The sequence below is a fragment of the Panthera leo genome, chromosome F3 (assembly GCF_018350215.1).
Source record: "Panthera leo isolate Ple1 chromosome F3, P.leo_Ple1_pat1.1, whole genome shotgun sequence".
Lineage (NCBI taxonomy): Eukaryota > Metazoa > Chordata > Mammalia > Carnivora > Felidae > Panthera > Panthera leo.
The window spans coordinates 16,021,952-16,047,661 of record NC_056696.1 but is presented as its reverse complement, the minus strand read 5'-3'; the positions used below and the strand labels follow the sequence as shown (position 1 = coordinate 16,047,661).

The 25,710-nt window shown below is 42.4% G+C and overlaps 1 protein-coding gene across 1 annotated transcript; it reads right to left on the bottom strand.

Annotated features, from left to right (window-relative positions):
* Positions 1–911: 911 nt before the first annotated feature.
* PRDX6 (peroxiredoxin 6) lies at positions 912–12,647 on the bottom strand. Its single transcript, XM_042924729.1, has 5 exons — positions 12,438–12,647; positions 8,173–8,329; positions 4,733–4,879; positions 3,353–3,499; positions 912–1,911 (listed from the first exon to the last, which is right to left on the bottom strand). The coding sequence occupies exons 1-5, from the start codon at positions 12,530–12,532 to the stop codon at positions 1,783–1,785; spliced, it is 675 nt and encodes a 224-aa protein (XP_042780663.1). The 5' UTR covers positions 12,533–12,647; the 3' UTR covers positions 912–1,782.
* Between the last annotated feature and the right edge of the window lie 13,063 nt (positions 12,648–25,710).

Below are 25,710 nucleotides of genomic sequence, written 5' to 3'. Positions count from 1 at the left end.
TCAAGTGTTGAATAACTGAAAAATTAACGTTGGAGATTTAGATGCTGGATTGTCACCATGAGAGAAAGTTGAAGCCAGACTCCAAGAGACAAGGACAAGAGGCATCAAATAGCCAAAGGAAGAAAAGAGAGCAGCAAGGAACTGAATAGTTGGAAAGGTGACAGGAGACGGAAGATCCAAGGACTAGTTAGGAGATATCCTATAAGAGGACCAGGTATTGGTTCTTTAAGGGCAAAGTATATTGTGACTCGAAGAGGTAAGAGCAAGACACATTCCTCTTGGGTCTTTCAGACCAGGACTCCTCAGGATATTGGGTAACTTGAAATTTTCACTACCTTCCCAACCTTCTTGGTGTCACTCAAATTTTACATGTGGAAAATTCAAGGAAACTAAAGACTTAATGACTCATCTACCATATGGCACCAGGCATCATGTTTTACATTATTCTACTCAATAAAGAAATATGGAGGGCTACATGCAAGGGACTATACTAGGTATGGGACACTTCTTTCTAAACCCAGGACTTATCAGCACAGCCTAACAAAAGTCTGAGAGACCATCAGTTCACAGTAGTTAGTATTCTTTCCAGAAACGCACAGGTGTACTACTCTCCTCAAGATTCATATTCTTAAGCCTTATAAATCCAATTAAAATAATACGTTAGGAGAGCTCTTTACAGCAGGGGGGTCACAAACCCAAGGACCCAGGGAAGTAACAGGAAGGAGCGAAGTGGGCCAAGAGATGTGGTGAAATCTCCTTGTTCGTCAGCTGCTCCTCCACTTTCGTCACATGAAATTTCACGTATCTGCCTTTGGAGAAAAGTACTGATGCCGATCCTAGCGAGCGAAGCTCTGCCCTTCGGGTCAGGAGTCTAAACTAGTACTTCAAAACGTGACAACAGAATTCTCTGATCCAGTTTTAACAAAGAATTTATTTGCTGATCCCCAAAAAGCAAAACTCAGAAAACAGCCCCATCCCCTCACTGCAAGAATAGTTCTATAACAAAACATTTTCAATCATTTCCTCCTTTCTTCCCAAGTTGTGCTCTTGCTCGCGCCCATCAGTGTAGAGCAGACAGACATATGGAAATACTCTGCGTGAAAGGCACATGGCACTGTCGCATCGCTCACACCTCCTGGTCCACCTCCCTGGCAGGCAGGCAAGTGGAGCCTCTTCTATAGCCTCTCTTTTTTAATAGAAATTTCTCGAAAAATTTTCGTTATAGCACAATATTTAAAGATTCCTCCCCCGCTCATCCCACTCCAGTTATCTACTGAAAAAGTATAGAATTGAAAAGTTTGTTGCCCCCGCTGCGATCAAAACCCTGAAGAGTGGAGAATTTCTGGATCTCTACAGGTTTTTGGGTTATATACTCGTATCTACAGGGGAATTTGAACGTCAAGTTCTGGATTTGATTGGAACAGCTGAAAACCTGACAGTCATTCTATGATGGAGCAGAACAGACTTTCTCCACCATCAACTGACACTACCTCATCGACCCCACATCCTGTAGACATCCAAGACTTGAATCTCACATACAGACTACATTTCAGAGACAGCAGAGAGTGCTACGGTGCAGGAACAGAACAGAATGCTGGTGAAGGCACAGAGGAAAGGATCCCAAGAAATTTTTAGTGCCATTTTGTTTAATAAGCCAGTAGTATAGCAACCTAAAGGCCTTGGCTGTGATCACACCAGGATGTTGTTATGGAACAGGTGCAGGAGAACATGACTGGCAGCCGGCGCCCCCTGGCTCACTGTGCTAACCACCTCCTGGAGGGACTACGGCTGGGGCGTGTAACGGAGGTACTTCTTGCCAGACGGGAGCTCTTTGGTGAAGACTCCTTTAGGGAAAATTTTTTTGGCTTCATCTTCAGGGATGGTTGGAAGAACCATCACGCTATCGCCATCCTATTGAAAGACATTGAGAATAATGAAATTCACTCTTACAGTGAAGCCTGAAGGCCAAGAAGTAGCTTCAGAAAAGTAGCTACAGGTGCTCATGAGAATAACCCAGTATTGGCCACTCTCTTCCCTCTGAGGAATTTTGTTTTCACAGGATGATCTTCGACACTTTGCTGAGAGAACAATGTCCCCATCTTAACAAGAAATGGTCTTGTTTTAAACCCAGTGACATCTTGGCACCACACTTTAAAATTTAAATTCTAAGTCCTTACCGCTGCCCGGTGTGAATGAATCGTGCCTCCTTGCCCCACCTCCTGCTCCTGCTCTTCCAGGCACGCTGGTTTTCCTCCCTCATAAACAAGCACGACTTGGTCCCTTGCTTTCTTCATGTCCTTCCCAAAGTTCCCTTCAGAGAAAGGCCTTCTTTGACAGCCAATTATAAAACCTACTCTCCCACCCCTATGCTCCCACTGTCTCCACCTCTGCTTGATTTTTCTCAGTCACACTTATTGCCACCTAAAACACGGTAAACTTGCATACTGTTTGTCTCCGCCCACTGGCATGTAAGCTCTCTGAGGGCAGGGACTCCTATTTACATTAATATTTATATTGTTCACCATTGCTGTAGCCCAGAGCCCACTGCCTGGGCTCAATAAACACATGTTCAATGGACAGATACAGACTTTAAATGATTTGCCTGTCAGGAAAAACAAATCAACACAACCTGGTATTCAGGTGAGCATATTTTAAAAAGGTAGCAATGTTAAGATGCCCTTGTGATATTATCCCTGTCTGAGAATTCTACATGGGGTTTGAAAGGCTAATTGAAGCTTAAGAGAAGTGAAATGCTCCAGACATTCATACACCAAATAGTTTTATAGCCATGACTCAAGTGGCCAATCTAAGTTTTGCTATAAATATTTTGCCAACATTTTGCTCATTTTGGGAAGGGTTAAAGGTTTTTTTAAAAAAAATTTATTTTATTAAGAAATCATTCTGGGTGGCTCAGTTGGTTAAGTGTCCGATTCTCGGTTTCAGCTCAGGCCATGACCGCACACTTCGTGAGTTTGAGGGCCGCCCCAGGCTCCATGCTAAGGGATTCTCTCTCTCTCTCTCTGCCTCTCCTCTCCCTTGCTCGTGCTCTTCCTCAAAATAAATAAATAAACTTAAAAAAGAAAAGGAATCATTCTGACCAATTAATTTGATCAAGTGATATGGAAGTTAGAAAGCAATATGGGGAGTTTGTATTTCATATAAAAATACAAAGAAGACCTTGACAATGGCCTCATAGTAAATCTGAAACTCAGCCATAAGGAAAAGTCCTGCCAGTGTGTGTGCGTGCCAGAAAAAGAGCCCCAAGTAAGAAAGACCCAGAAGATAGCCATTTAGAGACTGGCCCCTTAGGCCTTGAAGGTGAGCTGGGTATCTGCCCTTTTAACATCTTTACCTTCCAATCAACGGGGGTGGCAACCCTCTTTTCCGCTGTCAGCTGGAGAGAGGTAATTACCCTGAGAATCTCATCAAAGTTCCTGCCAGTGGTTGCTGGGTAGAGGATAGACAGCTTCAGCTTCTTATCAGGACCAAAGATAAATACCTGCAAAGCACACAGATGCATAAATAGGAATAATTCTTTTAAGTGTTTTTGATATCAAAGCCTCTTTGAAAGCTCTTTAGTTATTAGAAATGTTCAAGGGTGTAGAAAAAACCAAAACCCAAAACCCTGCCCCCACCCCTGCCCTCAGCAAACATCTAGAAGGATACATCAAACTGTTAATCTGGGTGGCTTCAGTGTAGATAATTTTCTTCTCCAGGTTCTTTTTCTTTTCTTTTCTTTTTTTTTTAACGTTGATTTATTTTTGAAGGAGAGAGAGACAGAGTGTGAGTGGGGGAGGGGCAGAGAGAGGGAGACACAGAATCTGAAGCAGGCTCCAGGCTCTGAGCTGTCAGCACAGGGCCCGATGCAGGGCTTGAACTCACAAACTGTGAGATACGACCTGAGCTGAAGTTGGAGGCTTAACCAACTGAGCTACTCAGGCGCCCCTCCATGTTATTTTTCTAAACTTAGAAGGGAATTCTATTTGGTTCTGGGTGTCTCAGTAAGAAAACCTGATATGCAAATTGAATCCAGGAAAGGCCTCAGGAAGGTACTATGTTAACTAGGGATGATTACCTTAAAAATATACTAATGGGGGTAGGGGACACCTGGATGGCTCTGTCGGTTAAGTGTCTGACTTTGGCTCAGGTTATGATCTCACAGTTCCCGAGTTCAAGCCCTGTGTCGGGTTCTGTGATGACAGTTCAGAGCCTGGAGCCTGCTTCATATTCTGTCTCCCTCTCTCTCTGCCCCTCCCCCGCTCGCACTCTGTCTCTCTCTCAAAAAATGAATAAACATTAAAAACCTTTAAAAAAATATACTGATGGGAGTTGATACCGGTCTTCAAATAGTTGTATAGTTTTGCAGATGACGGATTAAGTCTGTTCTCTAGTAGGTAAGGACAAACAGGAATTCCCAGCCACAGTTGCCTTATGAAGAAGGGTATTATGGCCCACCACTTTAAAAGAGAGGGCTGTTAGGAGAGCTGGGAAAAAGATTCCTCAATTCTAGATGATATCTTATGATCAACTACTTATTTTATGTACATTTCCAAAAGTTATCAAATTTAGCTGAAAATTTTACTTTGCTTCAGCAGTACGGATGGTCAGTGAGATTGCCCCTAATTATTTCATAACTGGAGATATTCCCCTATTCCTCGAGTCGGTGTAAGCACTCAGCTGTACACGGAGCCTGGCCAGTCATGAGGACAACTAATGGATTTCTACAACTCACCACACGAGCTGTCACAGGCATGCCCTTTTCGTCCTTCTCTGCTGGGTCCAGCATGCCTAACAGGATGGCAAGGTCCCGATTCTTATCATCAATGATGGGGAAAGGTAATTTTTCTGTGGGCTCCTGACCATTGTAAGCATTGATATCCTGAAATGCAGGTGAAAGGGGAAAAAAAAATCTAAACCAGGCACATTCTCTGAATTCAATCAATGAACATCTTGCGAGATAGGGAAGAGGAACACAATCATAATTTTCTCTAAGCGATTTTAGTAAAAAAAAAAAAAAAATGAATGAATGAACACTCCTCATCCCAATCACTCACTGACAGAAATAACAGTACAGTACAGTACTTAGGTTATCACCACAGACCCTTTTCGTGCCCAGGTCTCTTAAAATTTGGCATGATTTTACTGCCCACGGAAAGCAGAAAGAAATGCTTTAAAAGTTGAATGCTGTAGAGTTAGATCCCAAACTAAGGTACCTCTGAGTACCCAATAAGTAAATACCATCAGAAATAATGTGTTCATTAAGTCCATCACATCTAAAAGTAATGCCACATGCAAAGATAATTCTACAGATCTGGTCCCTGCCCGCTAAGAACCCCGACCCAGACATTAAGCTACTATACAGCAGATATTAAGAAATGAAAAAAAAACCCATAAAATTTGAAGCAAATCCAAGAATGGAGAGTTGAATATATACTTTAAGGACAAGTTCAAGGTAAATTTACACTAGGGTGAAATCCACATAGAAAACAAAGCATTTCAGGTCTGAACTGAAAGACAATAATGTACTTTCCTCCTCATTCTACTCTCTTCCCCTACTAAACTTCACTCATTTACTCATTCATTCCTACTTTTCCTATCCCTAGAAGCCTTTGAAAAAGAAAATCTAGCTCCCATATTTGATCAAGTAATGATATAGCACTTCCCGTGGGGTAAGCGCGAGGGCAAGTGCATGTGGATGAGTGAGGCGTGGCACGTGCCTTCAAAGAAACTTCTACTTTGGTTAAGATGATTCCCATGTGAAGTAGCAGCAAATGCAAGACTCTAATATTTACATGGCAGATTGTAAATGCTGAAGTATACTAATGTCCCCACTGACAGATAGGTCTCCTGAGTTAGGAAAGACTTCAGGAGAGATTCTACCTGGGGCCTTGAAGGATGGATGAGATTTTTCACAGGGAAGAGGAGCAGTATTAATGAAACATGCAGGCAGGTCTGAGCATAAATAACTGAGAAGAGAGTGAGTAACTTAGCTGGGTAGAGCTTTAGGAAGCAGTGGGAGAGAGGATTTAAGGTTGGAATAAGGTCTGTTTATTATGTGGAGCCTTAAAAGTAACATAGGGGTTGAGGTCATGGCGGATATAGAGCCTCTGTCAATTTCTCAGCAGAGATGCGACAGGACAGAAGTGGTACAGGTGAACTTTGAAACGGGTAACAACACATTTTGACGTGTTCCTTAATTTTATTATCTTAACTTCCTTTCTGTTGTCACTGGCCCCCCATCAGCTCATCACAACTAAATAATAATCAAAAGGCTTTGTGCTAGAGGCGTCCTGAAGTTTCCTATGTAACCAGTTGAGTGCCAAAGTTTGGCCACTGCTTCTGATAGGTGGGACTTGTTTCCTGTTCAGTGCTCTCACAATTCTGAAAATTCAAGGCAGAGGCTCACAGGCTAAAATGAGTCTGGGCATGCTGCTACTTTAAAAGGTGTTTTACAAGAGGCAATCAACTCTTCCTTTGGTGGTTTCTAGTTTCAATGGCTGCTGTACGGTAATAAACGGTCAACACTGCCACTTCCCTGATGGGCATTACGTTATATCCACGAACACCAAAGAACCACATGCTTTGGCTTTATTCTAGCCTAAATCAGATGAATTCCTACTCTCTATCATGTAGTATCAATGACAGCATTGGTTTGAGGTTCCAATTGCACTGCCATCCTTTCCTAGCCGGCCAACCCTGAGCAAGTCCCTCCAACTCTGTGGGAGGAAAAGTATTCTCACTGGCAAACATGAGAGCATAGTGCAGAAATGCACTTACCAGTCGCAGCCAAATGTAAGGGATGAAAAAAATGCCACCGTAAGCAAGAGAAATCCCCTTCTCTTTTCTCCTGTATATGATGCTTCTAATCTCGGGCACTTAGAATTAACTAGCAGGAAATGGCCAAGGACTGCAGCCCCAGGTGGCCAGCTCACAAGTCAGTACCACATCTTTTATTCAGTTGCATGACAAGTGCTTGACAGAGTGCCTAGTACATTGTAAGCATCCTTCAGAGCTTACCTATCATCACTTTTTAGTGGCACATCATCGCAAAGTCATCAAAATGTCCTCAAGTTTAGACCACCACGTTTGTTGTCCAAGTAAATCGTTTGTTGAAAGTAGACAATTCCTTCCGTTCGTGCATTCAACACACAGAGACTGACTGCCTAGGATACACTGAGTGCCAAACACTGTTTGGCAGAGCACAAAATAGGAGTCTGCCTTGCTGAGCCTGATGGGTGTGGACAAATGAACAAATGAAACTAGCAATGTGCAGAACATTTTATTTTAGATGGTGACAATGCTAAAGAAAAAATCACAGGGGGATAAGGAACATGGAGGGGAGTTATAATTTTAGATAAGGAGGCCATGGAAGAAGGCCTTGATGAGGTAGCATTTGAGTCAAGACTTGAAAGCAGGAAGGGCACAAGCCACAAAGCTACCTGAGGAAAGTCTTCCAAATAGTATTTTGCATCATTTTAAAGGCAGAGCAGACAAGTTTACTGATGAACCAGACGTGGATATGGAAAAACCAGAGGAATTCAGGATGATGCCTAGATTTTGGCCAACTATGAAAACGCAGTGTCCATTAGCTAAGATGAGTAAGATCTCGGATTAAGAAAAGGAAGCCAGTGTCAGACATACTAGGTGTGAGATGACAGGACATCCCAGGGGAGATGGGAGTTGACGGTGGTTGTAGCAGGCTGGGAACCAGCAGTGTCTGGCCTAGAGATGGAAATTCGGGAATCACAGCATTTAGATGTGAGTGGATGAGCTCACCACGGGGAAGGGTATAGATAAAAAGAGACGGTGTCCAATAAATGAATTCAGGGCAACTTTAGCATAACTAGGAGTTGGGGGTGAGGAAGCTCACTCTGACCATAAACAGGAATAGCTCAAGATGTGGTGTCTGGAAGCCATGAGAGGAAAATGTTCCAGGATATACAATGACCAGTGGGTTGAAGGCTGCTAGTGGGCTGAGAAAGACGAGGGCTAAAAACCGAGCATTGCATTTAGCAAGGTAGAGATCACTGTGCAGTTTAAGTCAGATTTTCAAATAATAGGTGAAGTCTGAACTTGAAGTTACTTGTACCTTTACCTCAAAAAACCCAAGCTACTCTACATAATTTATACCTTGATTTATAACCTCAAAGCACATGCCAATTGGTACTATACCTTGCTCCAAGCAAGATGGTCTTCAACACTATCCACTGAGAGGGCAATCATTTTCACGTTCTTCTTGGCAAATTCGGGTGCCAGCTTTGCGGCTCTGCCAAGCTCCGTGGTACACACGGGGGTGAAATCCCGAGGGTGCGAGAAGAGAATGCCCCATCTGAGATGAAGGAAAAGGAAGCCACAGCTTATTGGAGGGATTATCACCGTCATGTAGAATGAGAAATCACAAATCCTATGTCAAAAATGACTTCCTTTTTAAATAAGTGCTTATGAGGACAATTACTTTTAAATTTTTGTCTAGGAATGCTTTTTGATCTTCTGACTTCCAGAAAAGCCTATGTTGAAAGCCCGATTCAACCAAACATATGAAATTCCACATGATAAATATCTTAGGAGACTGTAATTTAAGGGTGTTGCCTCCTTAAATAACTACAGGGCCACCCTGACTCTTTTTCAGCTCATAAAATCTGTGCTACTCAAACCAACAAGCTTACTGAAATACCTTTTCCCCCCTTCTTACCCACTTCTACTTTTTTTCTAGGCTATAATAATGGATGTCCCAATATGCCCCAATCCAACCAAATGCCTGACTGCAATAATAAACAGGTTACATAATCTCAAATAAATAGGCTTCTATCCTCTATTTATATGTAAAATTAAAGCTGACACTTGGCTTCTTTGTAGTGAGTGGATATAAAAACTTTTGTAAAGCTACCAAGCCTGCCAAGCAGGACACCCAATCTCTGCACCCTGACGAAGCTACCGCACTTTTGAGTTTTACCTGTCTCTTCCTTTGCAGTTTCTTTTCCTTTTTGCTTTAGTCCAAGTAGGCAAGAAAACTGGCTGCCTACAACACAGATTTTGACAACTACAGATTCTTAGGTAAACATGAATATCTAAATCATCATTACCTAGGATGAAACTTTATATAGATTTTTAACCATATTTCCAGCTAAAAGTCACCAAGAACTTTTGGAATACCATTTCCTTCTCCTTGGCAACAGAACTACTCTTCTGACTGAAAAGGAAAATTTAACACCGGGTTCTCCACACCCCGCTGGACTTGTGTTAAACCAGGATCCTAAACTACTAAATAACTCAACTCAGTCTAGATGCCAAGCTTGACCTCTCAAAATCTGCCAAGTTTCCTGAGGCACAAAGAACAAAGCAGAGACAAGGGTACCTCCCTCCCACCTACATCTGCCACTCAACTCCCAAGGCTTCAGGAAAGGAAAAGCCTTCCTACAATGAGGATAGAGGGCCCTATGGCAAGACTGGGAAGAGAGAGGTAATATTTTGAAGATTCTGGAGGTTTGTGGTATGTTTACTTTTTTATAAAGGACAGTAAGAAGGCTATACATCTTGTGATATAAATAATCTAGGTATGGGTAAAAAATCTAGGCCTTTGATTCTATGGTAAAGGATCTGCTTAAGGGTCAGATGAGACTTACGAGAAAGTTTCCAAGAGTTGAGAGAAAAACAGGGCATTTCTTCCTGAGTTGTTAAAGGGTTGATGAATTAGAAGCGTCAGACACACTCTTTCCATTGTGCATCGAAAAGGTTTTGCTGAATCATGCTAAGGAACTCAGTTTAAGCCACTTCACATCCTGTCCCCCTCAGAGGCCAAACTCCAGTGTGCCACATGGCTAGGAAGAGGGTAAGTCTGAGGATGTCTTACTATGGTCTGCATTCCCCTCTAAGTCTCCCTAACTGTGTGTGCTCTTAAGAGGAGTTCAATTACATTATCCCATTTCCTTCCTTCCTCATTTTCAAAAGACAAAAGGTTTCCTCCTTTAAGGGAAGGGTCCTCACTCACTAACCCCCAGAAAACCCCAGGAAAACAAGTTTTGTTTGGTGAAGATGTACTGTAAAGAAGCTGCTTCTACCATATACACAAAGAAACAGAGCTAAAGCTCATTAAACTCACCAAATGAAGCACCCAAACCCCTTAGTTGTTTCCAGTTGTCAGGGGTAGGGCAGATACCTGTAATGTTTGAAATTATTATTTTTTTTTTTCTCCAAAAAACACCTAGATCAAAAGCTGACCTCTGAATTGAGATCACACACAGAACGGAGTCCCTGGGGAAATTGCATTAGGCAAAACCATGTATTATAATTATAAAAAGAGCTCAAACTTCTTTTCAAGGTAGGGGAGGGAACACAATCCCAGGCGTGACCTGAGGCAGACTTGTTATATTTTTGTTTGTAGATGCAGATATTTTTCTCATCTTCCTACTGGTGGCTCCCTGAGAAGGCACCACTTTTAATAAAATCAGGATAGACCCAGGGGCAAATAAACAACAGCAAGAAACCCAAAAAAGTAGGGTTAGCTTAAATAGTGACGGCATTTATAATTATTGCTATAATAAATGTTTTATGTCAATATTTATCTTTATACAATCAGAGTTCTGATAAGATTTTGTTCTATGGGGATGAGGACTGTAGATAGGAATGGAAAGGAACATACTCTAAAAATCCCATGGACTTTAGGAGAAATACTAATACGAGATTGGACACAGTCTGTATATCTCTCCCTGCCTTTAAGGTCTGAATGTTCCATTTTTCATCTTTTTTCTAGCCTAGTCCTCTCTTTCACAAAGCTTAGCTTTTCCCTTAAATTGGCAGCTGGAAAATAGACTTAAGAGAGTGTAAAGGGCTGTGGAGGCCTAAGTGGCTAAGAACCCCTCCCAGGTTCTCTGCATAGCCCTGTCCAGTCATTGATGAATGTCATAAACTTCCCTCTCTCTGTCTATACACATATATATCTGGACACTGTAAATAAAATAAGGACACAAATCATGGAGGATTTGTTAAGCCTCAGAACACCACAGTGCAGAAAATATGAACAAAAAGCCAGGAGCAGAGTCATAAATGCAGAGAACTGGTGGCTGCCAGAGGGGGTGGGGGGGATGAGTGAAATAGATCAAGGGGATTAAGAGGTACAAACTGCAGTTATAAAATAAATTAGTCATGGGGATAAAAAGCACAGCATGGGAAACACTCAATAATATTATAATGCATGGTGACAGACGGTGACTACTTACTGTGATGGGCACTGAGTAATGTATAGAATTGTCTAATCACTATATTGTACACCTGAAACTAATATAATACTGTGTGTCAACTATACTTCAATAATTAAAAAAAAAAAAAAGGGAAAACCAGTGTGGTGGGACCACTGGAACTCCAGAGCCATAATATAATGACACATATCTGGGAGGTTTCAGATTAAAACCAAGCAACTTAAAAGCTTGCTGATTCAGGGGCTGTAAAACGTAAAACCTGGGCAACACCAATTTACTCCTAGTCATAATGGTCTGACTGCCAGGCCAGATCTGGCTATCGCCGGCAAGGCCACGTGCTGGAAGCAAAGCAGTGGGGGGAGGAAGCAGTGAGGGGCACACGACTGGGAAACAAAAGGGTCTCAAAAGCGGGGAGGTCCAGGCGTCCAGGAGCCTGCAGTGGCCTACCTCGGCAAGAACAGGCCATTGCAACTGAGCAACCTCAGAAAGCCCTTCACTTCAAGTGTTGCAAGTTCTGGAATGAAGGACACACCTACATACAGAATGTTCTTGGTTCCTCCCAAAGCTGTTATCAAATCATATCCCAGCCACAGGAGGAGGCTCTGGACAAAAAGTCTTTCAGCCACTTATTTGGCAGCTGGTGGTTTAAATTTTTACATTTTGTGTCGAGAAGCCTGCAAATACCACTGCAGCAAGCAAGTCCTCGGCGCGCTGGGCCGTCCCGAACCTTCCGCCCACAGCAGTGTCCTCAGACTCTGGCCTTAGACACTCACCTTCCCCCAGGGAGCAAATTCCAGCACCGAGGGAGGGAGTGCGACCCTGGGCACAAGTCCCGGGAAGTGACCCCTGATGCAGCCCGGCCCTCGCCCCAGCCGCCTCAACTCGGCCACGCTCCTTGCACCCCTTACCAAACCGAGTGATACAGGCAACAAACCCTCCGCATCGGCCTCCGGTGCCCGTACCTGCTGGAACCCAATTTCGTTCCCCTCCCCCTTTCCCGCCGCGGAGCCGGCTCAGCCACATGGGGGCCGCCGGCGGAATGGGGTCGAGGGGCCGGCCCCCAGCAGCGCTCGGCCGACGCGAGGCAGGAGCCACTCGGCCAGAGGCACGTGCAGGAACCGGTGCGGGGAGGAGGCGGGCGGCGAGCAGGGGGCTGAGCTCGGAGGACGGAAGGTAGAAGAAATAGGGAAGGCACCTCCGAGGCCGGGCGTAACCCGAGGACGCTACGAGGTGGCCACTTACGAGTCTCCCAGATAGTCGTGGAAACGGATACGGCCGATGGTAGTATTGGCCTCGAAGTTGGGAGCCTCGTCCCCAAGAAGGAGACCTCCAGGCATGGCGGCAGCAGTGACGCGGGAAGACGAGGACGCGCAGCAGCGGCAGTCACCAGCTTGCCGGCTCCGGCGGTGTGGGTGCCGGCCGCAGAGTAAGTGGGGCCGCGAGGGGCGGGAAGCGAGCGGCGTGGGCGGGGCCAGAGGCGGAGTCTGAGCGGGGCGGGGCCGTGGCACGGCGAGGGGCGGGGCGGAACCGGGCCGCCGGCCGAAGGACAGAGCCGCTGCTGGCGCGGGTGGGATGGAGGCCGGGGCAGGCCGGAGCAAGGGGCGGAGCGAGGGGCGGAGCAAGGGCGGGTCAGTTCTGGGTCCTGGTCTCCCGCCTCTGAACCTGCCGGGAACCTGTGGGCGCCGGCGCCTGTCTCCACTCACGTGACGTGGGACTCAGTGACCCCTGAAGGCTTGGGGGTGAGAAGGTTTGATCGTGCAGTGCGTCTGGGCTTTGGTGGTGCAAGGAAGCGGGTCGCAGTAGAAGGGGAGCCCCAAGGCGGAGAATCGGGGTGGGGGATGACGAATCCGCGATCCTCCTGTACGCTCACTCTTGGTCGCCTGACCCCTCCACTTACCCCTCTTTAAGTGTGAGCTTCTGGAATCCTGACCGCCCCAGCCAGCCTAGCCATCACGAACTCTGTATATCAGAGGATGTGGCAAGACCCAGACGTGTAAGGGACCTTATGTCAGAGGAAGTGGCTTTCGTATTGCAGCAAAAATTCCAGCACATATGTCAGTCAGTGCTTGGGGGAATGTGACTAAACTTTTATTGCCCTCCCCTCTCCCAGAGTTCATTATGAACCATAAAATATTCAACACAATTATCCTGAAATCTACATATGCATTTTAAAACATACTTCTTGTGGTCTGCTGTATGCAAGTCAACTCTACTACCCAAGGAAGTGGGAAGGTTTTTTTATATATAATTTATTGCCAAATTGGTTTCCATACAACACCCAGTGCTCATCCCAACAGGTGCCCTCTTCAATGCCCATCACCCACTTTCCCCTCTCCCCCACCCCCCATCAACCCTCAGTTCTCAGTATTTAAGAGTCGTTTATGGTTCGCCTCCTTCCCTCTATGTAACTTTTTTTTCCCCCTTCCCCTCCCCCCTGGTCTTCTGTTAAGTTTCTCAGGATCTACATATGAGTGAAAACATATGGTATCTGTCTTTCTCTGCCTGACTTACTTCACTTAGCATAATACCCTCCAGTTCCATCCACGTTGCTACAAACTGCCAGATTTCATTCTTTCTCATTGCCAAGATTCCATTGTATATATGTATAAACCACATCTTCTTTATCCATTCGTCAGTTGATGGACATTTAGGCTCTTTCCATAATTTGGCTATTGTTGAGAGTGCTGCTATAAACATTGGGGTGTAAGAGCCCCTATGCATCAGCACTCCTGTATCCCTGGGGTAAATTCCTAGCAGTGCTATTGCTGGGTCATAGGGTAGATCTATTTTTAATTTTTTGAGGAACCTCCACACTGTTTTCCAGAGTGGCTGCACCAGTTTGCATTCTCACCAGCAGTGCAAGAGGGTTCCCATTTTGCCACATCCTCACCAGTACCTATAGTCTCCTGATTTGTTCATTTTAGCCACTCTGACGAGTGTGAGGTGGTATCTCAGTGTGGTTTTGATTTGTATTTCCCTGACGAGGAGTGACGTTGAGCATCTTTTCATGTGCCTGTTGGCCATCTGGATGTCTTCTTTAGAAAAGTGTCTATTCATGTCTTCTGCCCATTTCTTCACTGGATTACTTGTTTTTCGGGTGTAGAGTTTGGTGAGCTGAAAGTGGGAAGTTTAGGTTCATTTATTTGCTCTCTATGTGCCAAGTGCGAGGTAGATAGACAAAATGACTGTTCTCTTGGAGCTTTCATTCTAGTGGGGGAGACATAACTAAATGAGAACACATTAGATAGCAGTAAATCCTATTTAGAGAAATAAAATAAGGTTATGTGCTACAGGGTGACTGGGGTGCTGCTTTGCATTGGATGGTCTGGTCTGGGAAAGCCTCCAGGATAATGTAGGTAAACTACTTAGCACATAGTAAGTGCTCTGGAAATGGTAGCTGTTATTTGGCTGATGATAATGGCTTATGCAATACATCTTGCTTTGCCAACTATGTGCATGGCACTGTGCCAGGCCTGGTGACTGCAGTCCCTGCTCTTATAGGGAAGGCAGATGTACATGCAGTTTTGATAAAATTATGGAGTAAATGCTGATGGGAGAGGGAGCCAAATGGTTGGAGTTCAGAAGTGGGAAAAATCCTCTGCATGGAGCTCCTTAGCCTTAGGAAGGCACATGGTAGTGTTAAGAGAAGTGACTCACATACTGCAGTTTTAGTTTGCATCGTAGTGCTGTGTGTGGGGTGCGTGCGTGTGTGTGTGTGTGTGTGTGTGTGTGTGTGTATGCTAACCGGATTTACTCAGTTCTCCTCTGAACAAGGATTTACAGTAAGATTATTGGTAAAATTTCTAGCCACTCTAGAGAACTCCATAAAGCTACTGTAATTTGATATCTCAACTAATTTGATTCCAGGCTTTGGTTTTGAAAGTGCTATGTCTTAGATCCTTTTGCGGGGGAGGGAGAAAGAGAGGAGGGAAAGGAGGGTAATTTTATCTTAATGCACTATTAATAACACCATGGAGATAGCATAGGAAACACAGATATACCACAAATATGGAGAATGAATACAAAAACAGACTACTGATCGCTATAAAAAGCATAATCATGGAACTGTCTGTTGTAAATTAAGCAAATGCACGTATAATAAAATCTGATAAACGCCTGTAAGCATTTATAGCTCCAGAGACTGCACCCCGGAAATCCTCATGCACTCTGCATGTTTATTTGCTTTGTCTTTGTAGCATTTTAAATTCTTTTGAATTAGCTGACATTTGAAAGATAGATCTTTCTCTTTCTTTCTTTCTTTCTTTCTTTTTCTTTCTTTCTTTTTGCAAAAATATCTGGATTTCTGTCTCCTGGAAAGGCAGAAAGTCTAGCCACACTGGACCCGTATTCCATGTGGGTGAACAGTGGCTGGAGAGAAGCCTTCTAAGGGTACAAATGTTCCCTGTTATTCAGAAGGTCCTTCGCCACTTACTGACGTTAAGTGCCTATTGTCATTTTAACCCCATTCTTGCACTGTTGTTTTTCTTAGAGTAGAATTAGGAGGAAAATGGATCCTATCCTAATGTATCCCTATTCTATCAAAATTGTGAAAATGAAAGGTTGACCAAGGGCCATACGTTTCCAGGAGGAACAAGATAGAGCATATCTTTGTCAAAGTAAAGAATATTCCCATATACTTAATGTGCAAAGTTGAAAGAACACCATCTGTCCTACCTGGCCCTTGTAGGGAGTTAGTCTAACTTCCATACTACATGGAAGGCGGATGCTTCATGGGCTGAGGCCATTCCAGAGGGAAGAAGTGCCACGGAAAAAGGAGGAAGGGAAGCAGGGCAAGGAAGACATTCCAGGGAGAGGCCAGAATATGGAAAAAAAGGAGACGAGGCTAAGGGAGGGATTTACTTTGCAGAGGGGGTAGAGGCTCTGATATCAGGGGGAGAAAAAGTTGTCAGGCGGCTGGCAGGGTTGGGGAGAATCTTGAAGTCCTTAGAAGTAACTCTCTGGTGACAGGAAGAAGGGGATTGCAGGGATTTTCAGAGGGCTTTGACTCTTGTCTGATTGATAGGCTCTTCTGTCTTTACTGCTTTGGACAGAGTGAAGGAAAAGGTGAAGGAATTGACAATGGTCATTTGGAAAATCAATAGTGCATTACGTTTCTCTCTCTCGTTCTCTCCTTAGGTTGTGAACTCCTAAAGGCTTGACCATATTTTTTTACTGGTAAACATTTGTGACCCGTTAGATGCGGTGGGCATTGGGCTAGATTACACAAAGTGTTGGAGAAGCATTTGTCTACCTCCTGCAGCCACACCAACAAAGTCTGTCTGCCTGCAGCTGGAAATAAAAGAACAATGTGTCCCTAGTTATAATTGTAGCTAGGGAAAAATTCTTATGCGTGTAGGAGGAGATACGGAAAACTTGAAATTAATGTTAGGAAGGTGGGCTTGGGTTTTTAAAAGCAGTTCTTATAAGCTCTCGTGTTAAATCTGATTGTCTTTTTCAGAAATAAAAATAGAAAGAAGGCTGGCCCACAGGAAACTGTTCCTGCTATTCAGGACAGTGCAGTCCACCTGCTAGTGAGTAGGGCTGTTAATCTCTCCACTGCCCTTCTTTGTCTTGTGTAACACAGTTGCTTCTCCCCTACTGTATCTGCTATAGGACATCTGCATTCTGGAAAGAAACCAATGTGGGAGAGAAAATGAAAGGACGACAGCTTGTAAAATGCTAGACTGATGAATAACTCTCAGTAGGGCTCTGGAGTAGTAAGTTCTGACACTTATTTTCCCAAGTAAAGCACCCTAAAAGTTTACCGTTTACCCTGAAAGAGATTCCTTAGTAAGTTTTCACAGATAATGATTGGTGGGGGTGGGGTGGGGGTATTTGTTACAAAGGGTTAAAGGATTAGGTTTAGAGATGTCATACAATCATGGGTAACTAAAGACCACATGCCAACTTAAGTTTATTTGGTAGCCAGTTCTCTCATCTGCTTTTAGTTGAGCATAAGGGGCCCGAGGCTATATAGGGAAGAATTTATTACTGTTACAGAGCAGGCAGTGAATATGAATTTGTGAAGCTTCGTATCTGGAGATCCATAGAAACTGTCATAGAGAGGAAAGAGGGGAAAGGGGAAGAGAGAGAGAAAAGAGAGAAAGCGGACAGCACAGAAGTTACAAGAGCTGGTGGGGAGGAGACAGAAGGAAAACAAGGAGAAAGGGAAGTTTGGAGAGGAACAAGTTTGGATGCCTGCCCGCCTTGCCTGGACCTCCCTCCACAGGAAAGCCGGCCACATGGTCCTGCCACTCTGGCCATTGGTGATTGCACAGGTCTGGGTGTCTGGCCCAAAGGCAGTTCAACCTCTAAACTGGCTAGCAGCCCGTGAGGGAGCCTGGCACAAAGTGTTTTATTATGGGATCCTCTCTTGGTGGCTGGAATGCAAGAGCGCAGATTCAGTCAGCAGTTCACGGCCGGGACAGAAGCTGACAGATGGTCAGGGAGGGTAGTAAGCAGAAGCCATGACGCGGGCCTGAGAAGAGCAGAGAGTGGCAGGCACTCTAGAAGCAGAGCGGCAGGTGACTGATGCTGAGGGGAGATAAGCACGGCGTCACTACTGGCCTGCTAGCTTCCGAAGGCAAACTCTCTGAGGCCTAGTGCCAGGAGCGAACTAAAGGTCAGTGGTGGGAGAAGACCTCCCCAGGGACAGGGAATCAAGTTATGCATCGCCTGGGAATTTAAATGTAATAAGATCAGTCTGCTTGTTATTATTAACAAAATCTGGCACTTCTAAGCAATGTTGGTGATAAAACAGTCCTAGAAAAATCTGGATGTTGGTCTAAATTGTCAACAATTGCTTCAGTTCTTGTTGAGTTTTAGGAATGTATACATAAGTTCCAGCTTAGCACATTTTAATTACTTCTTCTTTGGGGAATAAAAGTATTCTGCATACAAGTTAATTTGGAGAACTCTCCATCATATAGTCAGCTCTGTATATGTGGACCTCATTTATTTCAAGATTCATTGTGGTTCAAACTGTCTTCCAGCACAGTTTCTGCCGATAACTCTGGCATTTAATAATTACTGCATTTAAATAGTAGATTTGAAGTAAATAACATTAGCGCAGTCATTGTAAAGGAACAGACCTTAAGTTATTTTCCTGTGACTGCTTGAAAGTTTTGTGTTTAAAATTTAAAACACATGTACACCAAAAACTATAAAACATTACTAGAAGAAATTAAAGAAGACACAGATTAATGGAAAGATATCCCATATTCATGAATTGGAAGACTTAATATTATTAAGATGTCAACTACCCAAAGCAATCTACAGGTGCAGTGTAATTCCTATCAAAATCCTGAAGTTATTTTTTGCAGAAATAGAAAAATCCATCCTAAAATTCATACGGAACATCAAGGAACCCTGAATAGCCTCAAAATTATCTTGAAAAAGAACAAAGCTGGAAGTCTTTCGTTAAAAACTTTTTTTAATGTTTATTTATTTTTGAGAGAGAGATAGGCAGAGCGCGAGCAGGAGAGGGGCAGAGAGAGAGGGAGAACAGAATCCGAAGCAGACTCCAGGCTCTGAGCTGTCAGCACAGAGCCCAACACAGGGCTCAAATTCATGAACCGCGAGATCATGACCTGAGCCGAAGTTGGACACTTAGCCGGCTGAGTCACCCAAGCACCCCCAAAGTTGGAAATCTTGACACTTTTCTGATTTCAAACATATTATAAAGCTATAGTTATCAAAACAGTATGGTACCTGCATAAATACAGACGTATAGACCAATGAAACAGAATAGACAGCCCAGAAATAATCCCTTACGTACATGGTCAAATAATCTTTGGCAAGAGTGTCGAGGCCACTCAGTGAAGAAAGACAGTCTCTTAACAAGTGACATTGGGAAAACTGGACATCCACCCACATGCAAAAGGATGAAGTTGGAACCTAACTTACACCATGTACAAAAAAAGGTTGGGAGGGGGAAGCTTTTTAAGAAAACATACTACTATGAAAACTCCCTTACCCAAAATTTAGTCCACAGCCTCCATAAGATTACATATCAAGGGCAAATACAAATCCTAAAAGTCTTCTGCATAAATAATAGTAAAAAAGTTTTAGCAATCTGAGTGGGTAACCTAACTTGTTCCATCTGCCAGAAACACAATGAGATCCAACTGTTCTTTTACTTGTGAGTTTCTGTGTTATCTTGTCTCATTCCTAAAATGTTCAAATCAGAGCTGTAAGATTTCTGTTTGTGTCCGTATGTTTATATATGTCTACATATGTATGTTATATATATGTGATGCTTTTCTACCTCCAGATGGTATTTTACCAAAAATAAGATGTAAAAGGGCTCTATTTAATTGGCTTAAAAAATAGGCACTTACAAAAATTAAGACTAGTCAAACGAGCTTATGTTGTCTCTATTAGATATTTAAGATTATAAAAGTTTGAAATCATCCTAAGAACAAAACATATAATAAAAATAAATTGCTTAATGTATGTTAAGCACAGAAGTAGAGAGGGAGACAGAGAGTGAGAAGCCACATGTTTAACTTTATAGATGCTTTGCTTCTATGATGTTTGATGTTACAAAAATTATCAGCAAGAGAAATAACTTAAGATTATGGCTAACTTTGTCTAATGTGTCATGAAATGTTCATGAGTACTCTAAACATAATCATTTAGAACATGTGAATTAAACACATGTAAGTGGAATAAGTTTAGAAATGAACTTTTCCTTGGGGCGCCTGGGTGGCTCAGTCATTTAAGCGGCCGACTTTGGCTCAGGCCATGATCTCGCGGTCTGTGAGTTCAAGCCCCGCGTCGGGCTCTGTGCTGACAGCTCAGAACCTGGAGCCCGTTTCAGATTCTGTGTCTCCCTCTCTCTGACCCTCCCCCGTTCATGCTCTGTCTCTCTCTGTCCCAAAAGTAAATAAACGTTAAAAAAAAAAAAAAAAGAAATGAACTTTCCCACAATGATTATGTTTTATAAAACATGTCTGCTTAAAAATAGTTTCCAAAATCTTTTTGGGAAGTTGAATCTTTAAAGTTGTACTAAGTTAAACTAAATTAACATACTAGATATTTGTTGAATATCTAGATCATTTCCAGTCAGATAAAATGCTGAAACATTAAATGCTAAATATAAATTTATCTACTTTGGCTTCTTATATTAAAGAGGCAAATGATATTTGGGTCTGTTAATAACACATTCTTCTTGCCACACTGAAAAAATTGTCTATTAAAAAGCATATGCTCCTAGAAATTATGAAATGATGTATTTATTGTACATTTGCCAATCTACTACAGAACATTGGTGTGTCATAAACACTTCACTAATATTAGGGTTCCTGAGAGTTAAAAATTCTAATCAACAGATGTAACTAAAAGTACTAGAAATAATAAGGAAAAAAAATCTGCAGGCAAAATATACAAATAAGGTAGGATATGTTTTTGGTAAAAAAAATATAACGGATGAAGATGTCTCTTGTTATGGAAAATGGAAAGTAATATTGTCCTAGTTTAGAGGCTATTTACAGTTTGTTTCCAAATTAAAAGATAAAAAGGAGGATAAAGGACAAAAACTAAATAGATATAGAAAGTTGGGAAGAAGACAAGGAAGGAGAGAGAAATCTTATTTTATGTAGTCAAGCTGACCCAAATTAAATGAATTTATTATAAGGGTTTAAAAAATCAGCTTTAATATCACTGCATACCTGTGCAAAGAAACGGAATGTCACCCCCAAATACGCCTCTTTGACATAAAATTTATTTTGAGCTGAAGGCAATGAAGAAGTGGCAAAGTCAGAAAAACCTCCTCCTTTTCTTCATCAAGGCAGGGCCTAAGCTCTCCTGTTGCTGGAGGCAGACTCTTACCACTTTAGAGAAGGCACTAGAGAAATCTGCAAACAACCCTACTCAGTTCTGTTCCCTCCTGCCTATTTACCTTTGTGCAGGATTTATTAGAAATGTGGGTTGTCAAGCCCCATGCCAGACCTGCTGAATCAGGAACTTTGGGGGTGGGACCGAGCGGTATGTATTTTACCAGGTCTTCCAGGGGATTCTGATGCTCTGGACTAAAATTGTACCGTGCCATTTACGGTTCAAGAACGGGCATTCAATCCAGTTCTTGCTAATGAGACATAACACCCATTAGGAGAGCTTCTGGCAAAACTGTTTTTGATCCTGAGTGAAAATCAAAGAAAGTCAGTTTTTTCATCTTTCTCTGGACATTTTGCCTGGATACTTACAAATATTGCAGTTATGGTGCTACAAACCTAGGAGTGACAGAATACCAAGGGTGGCGGAGCAGAAAGATGGAAAATATCTGGATTCTTTATGGCATCATTGAACTACAGCCTGCCCTGAAACTTATTCTACCTCTAGACATCCTGCTGAGTCAAGAAATATCCTTATTTTTTAATTTTATTTTTACTTTTGAGACAGAGAGTGAGAGAGCAAGCAGGGGCGAGGGGCAGAGAGAGAGAGAGAGAGAGAGAGAGAGAGAGAGAGAGAATCTCAAGCAGGCTCCATGCTCAACGAGGAGCTCAATGCAGGGCTTAGTCCCACAACCCTGGGATCGTGACCTGAGCTGAAATCAAGAGTTGGCTGTTCAACCGACTGAGCCACCCAGGCGCCCCAAGAAATATCTTCATTTTTAAAGAGAATTTGAGTCAGTATTTCTGTTACTTGCCACAAACATATCTGATGGTCTGATACATTAGATTTGCTAATATTATACTTTGGATTTTTAAATGATTATTCATTAGTAAAAATGACCCAAGATTATATTTTTGCTGGCATTGTTAGCTTTCAGTATCAGGATTAAACTTCTTCATAAAGTAAATTGGGAAGCTTGTCATGATTTTTATTATCTGAATAACTTAAATAACTCAGGAATTAGCTGTCTTTTAAGATATGTTAGACTTTCTGGTAAAGTAATTTGAACCTAGTGTTTTTTTTTAAGTTAGATCTCTTGCTACACTTTCAAGTTCTTCGATTATTTGGCTAATTTTCTCTCTTTGTGAACCAATATTAGTAATTTATCTTTTTAAAAAATCTGTCTATTTCAGGGTGCCTAGCTGGTTCAGTGGATGAGGCATGTGACTCTTGATCTCTGGGTCATGAATTCAAGCCCTATGTTGAGCATAGAGCTTACGTTTAAATAAATAAATAAATAAATAAATAAGTAAGTAAGTAAGTAAGTAAATATCGTCTATTTATTGGCACATATTGGAAATCTTAGAATTACAAAAAAAACTCCTTATGTTCAGTGATATTCCCTTTTTCATTATATATATTTATGTTTCCTTGCCCTTTTCCCCCTTGGTCAGACTTGCTAATGATTTTTGTGCCATAGCATTCAAAGACAAAAAAAAAACAAAAAACCCATTATTTTATTTATTGGGCCTATGCAGTTTTGTTTTGCTATGCTTTCTAGTTCATTAATCTCTCCTTTTGTTTTTATTACTTTCTTTCTCCTATTTTCTTGGCTTATTTTGCTTTTTTTTTAAGTGTCTTGATTGAATGCTAAGGTCATTTATTTTCAGTCTTCTATATATATTAGTAAGATCACTAAAAGCTCTGAATTTTCTTTTCAGTTAAGGTTTTTGTGGTATCCCATAAGTTTTGAAATGTAGTTGGTTTTATTAATTTCTGAACATTTTGTATTTTAGTGTTGATTTCCATTTTAACCCAAAAGTTATTTAGAAAACTGTTTTGTAATATTCATGTAATTGGATTGGGTTTGCTGTCTTTTTCTTATTAATTCCTTATTTTATTGCAATTTGATCTCTACCTTCAGAAGCATATCAAGATTTTATTTGCAACCTAGGCTTTGATAAATGTTTATTAACCTTCAATGGCAACTTAAAAAGAATGGATAGTGTCTGTTTAAAGGATAGGACAAATATCTACCTATGTACACCTGTCTTTCTGTCTGTCTGCCCTTGATTGCACCCCTCCTCCCACTACTTAAGCTTATTAAGGTCTTCCCTCTTCTGCTTACAGTTTTTCTTTCTACATCATCGATCTCTGCTTCTCTTTTGGCCATTCTGTTAGCATGCAAGCATGCTCTAGTACAGTTCTCTCCAACAGGAATATAATGTGAGCCATACCTGTAATTTAAAATTTTCTGGCAGCCATGTTAAAAAAGTAAAAAGAGAGGTAAAATGAATTGTATCGTAGTTTACTTAACCCAACATATTAAAAAAGTCATTTTAATATGCAATTAATATAGAAATTATTAATGAATATTTAATATTTTTTGTATCAAATCTTTGAAACCCGGTGTGTAATTTGCACTTACAGTGCCTCTCAGTCTGCACAGGCACATTTCAAGTGCTCAATAGCCACCTGTGACACGTAGCTACCATATTAGACAGCTCAGTTTAGAAGTCCCAACATTTCCTCCTGCTATCACCCATTTCTCTGATCCTCTCTTTTTCTCTTCCTCTATCCATTAAAACTCATCTTGTTAAATCCAGTGGATGCTTGTCTTCACTTTCAATGTGTTTGACAAAATTGATCACTTTTTAGGGAAACCAATTTCTTTGCTTCCATAATACCAAACTCTCCTGGTTTTTTCCTCTTCTCTCCTGGCTTCTCTGTTTGCTTTACTGACACCTCATCTCTTCTCTGATTTCTACAAGCTGGAGCTTCTCAGGGCACATTCCTTGACCATTTCATCTATCTACATTTCCTTTGGTGGCGATATCAGTGAGACCTGTGACCCTAAGTAACCTCTATATGCTGATAGTGCTCATTTTTATCTTCAGCCAGACCTCAGGTTTGTATTACCACCTATCTGCCCATTTGACGCCTTGACCTGAGTGTGTCGTAGACATACAACATCTGCCCCAGATATAATTCTTAATTCCCTATCTTCCCCATGAAAACACATTTGATACAAGACTGAGCATCCCGTTTTCTCCTTCTCTCTAAAAGAAAGTGATCCTGACTCCTTTTACTCCCCTCCCAAGAGGAAGTCCAAGTGATTCTGCCTCTCACGTGTATCTTGTAATTGTTCACCTCCCTCCATCTTTACACCCAGCCCTGGGATTTAGGTGTTTCAGTTATTAATTTATTTTCCTTTAGACAAAAATCCACCTTTCTTCGACCTACTTTGTGATCCCGGACCTGTACTCTGCAAACTATAGTTTTTCTCTGCCAGCAGGGTTGATGTTAGGCTCCATCTAAGGGTAGGGGGTGTGCTGAAGGAATTCTCAAGGTTGGAAGGGGCTTATTTTCTTCCTGCTTTTTTTTTCCCCCCTTCACATGACTATGAATGGATCAGCACACAGCTGGCCCCAGCAGTATTCTTTGTGGTAATGGATTGCTCCCATGGCTCCAGCAACTACATGTCCTCTGGAAGGTTTCTTCTTAATCCCAGTGATGGGTGGCATGTTTCTTTAGCAGCTAAGCCATCCTAGAGAGGCCTGAATCTTAGGCTGGTACGTCCCTTCTCTATATTTTGAAGTTTCTTCCTTGTTTACCATTCCTTCAGCCCTAAGTATGATAGCTGTAGTCTGTGGTTGCCACCTCCATTACACCATAAACTTCTCTTTTACCACTTTCAGTAGCTAGCCACTTTTGAACCAAATGAATAGTTCTTTATGTTATGCTCTCCCTGTTTGAATAGCTGGTGGTTTCCATCTCTTGACTGGAGGCTGACTGAAATAAAAATTGGTACCAGGAATAGTCCTAGGACAAAAACTCAGCGATTGTTTTTTGGGGTTGGTTTGGTCTGAACCTCTTGCCAGTGGGAAATACAATGCTGATAACACCTGACATTCGGTGGCATCACAATAAGATGATCACACATGGTTGATTTGGATGAAATCCCAACTGAAGCATGTGCTTTGGGGGCCCCGGGAGCTGCCACGCTTGGCAGTGGTGATCACCACAAGGGCCACAGTGTAGGTTGGTCGTATAGTGGAGTGGTTGCAGAAAAATGAAAATCTCAGGTCCCTGAACTCTTGGTTCAGTTCTTGGTTTGAGACTCAGAGAGCTTCTATGGCCCACCTAAAAGGATTTTTTATTTCTTATAGCCACAAGGCTGATAGAGTTGAAAAATCAAATGCAAAACTTAATTTTGTTGGTTGCAGAATTACATCAGTTTCAATTCACAGCCTTGCCAAGTTTCCAGTGTGAAGGGAACCAGAAAATATCCGAAAAGAATAGGATTCTCACACTCTAAATAGGGAGTTCTGGTGAGACTCACATGAAGTCTGAGTCTCTGAGGAGTCTTCCCTTCCCCCAAACCCTGTAATCCCCTCACCTGGAACTAACACCTCACAAAAGAGAGGATGCCCATGCTCCTTAAAACCTATACCAAATACCCCTTATTGCTATTAGACCCACAGCCGGGGTTCAATTTCATCGTGTTCTAGTGGCCTGGCGGCAGCAGTGGGTCTCTCAATATAACTGGTGCCCAGCCCAGGTTCCCAGATTTGCCCCTTGTTCCAGAGAGTCACGACTTGCTCCGCAGAGTGTGTATGGGCCTGGAAAACCTCAATAAATTCTTAGACTCAAGATTCTCAACCAGTATCTTTCAACACCA

Excerpts from the sequence above, each read along its gene's own strand:
- PRDX6 (XM_042924729.1), bottom strand. The coding sequence starts at position 12,532 with ATGCCTGGAGGTCTCCTTCTTGGGGACGAGGCTCCCAACTTCGAGGCC. Across the intron at positions 4,880-8,172 it reads ACCATCTTGCTTGGAGCAAG|GATATCAATGCTTACAATGG; the intron begins GTATAGTACCAA and ends CCTGCATTTCAG. Across the intron at positions 1,912-3,352 it reads CCACCCCCGTTGATTGGAAG|GATGGCGATAGCGTGATGGT; the intron begins GTAAAGATGTTA and ends GTCTTTCAATAG.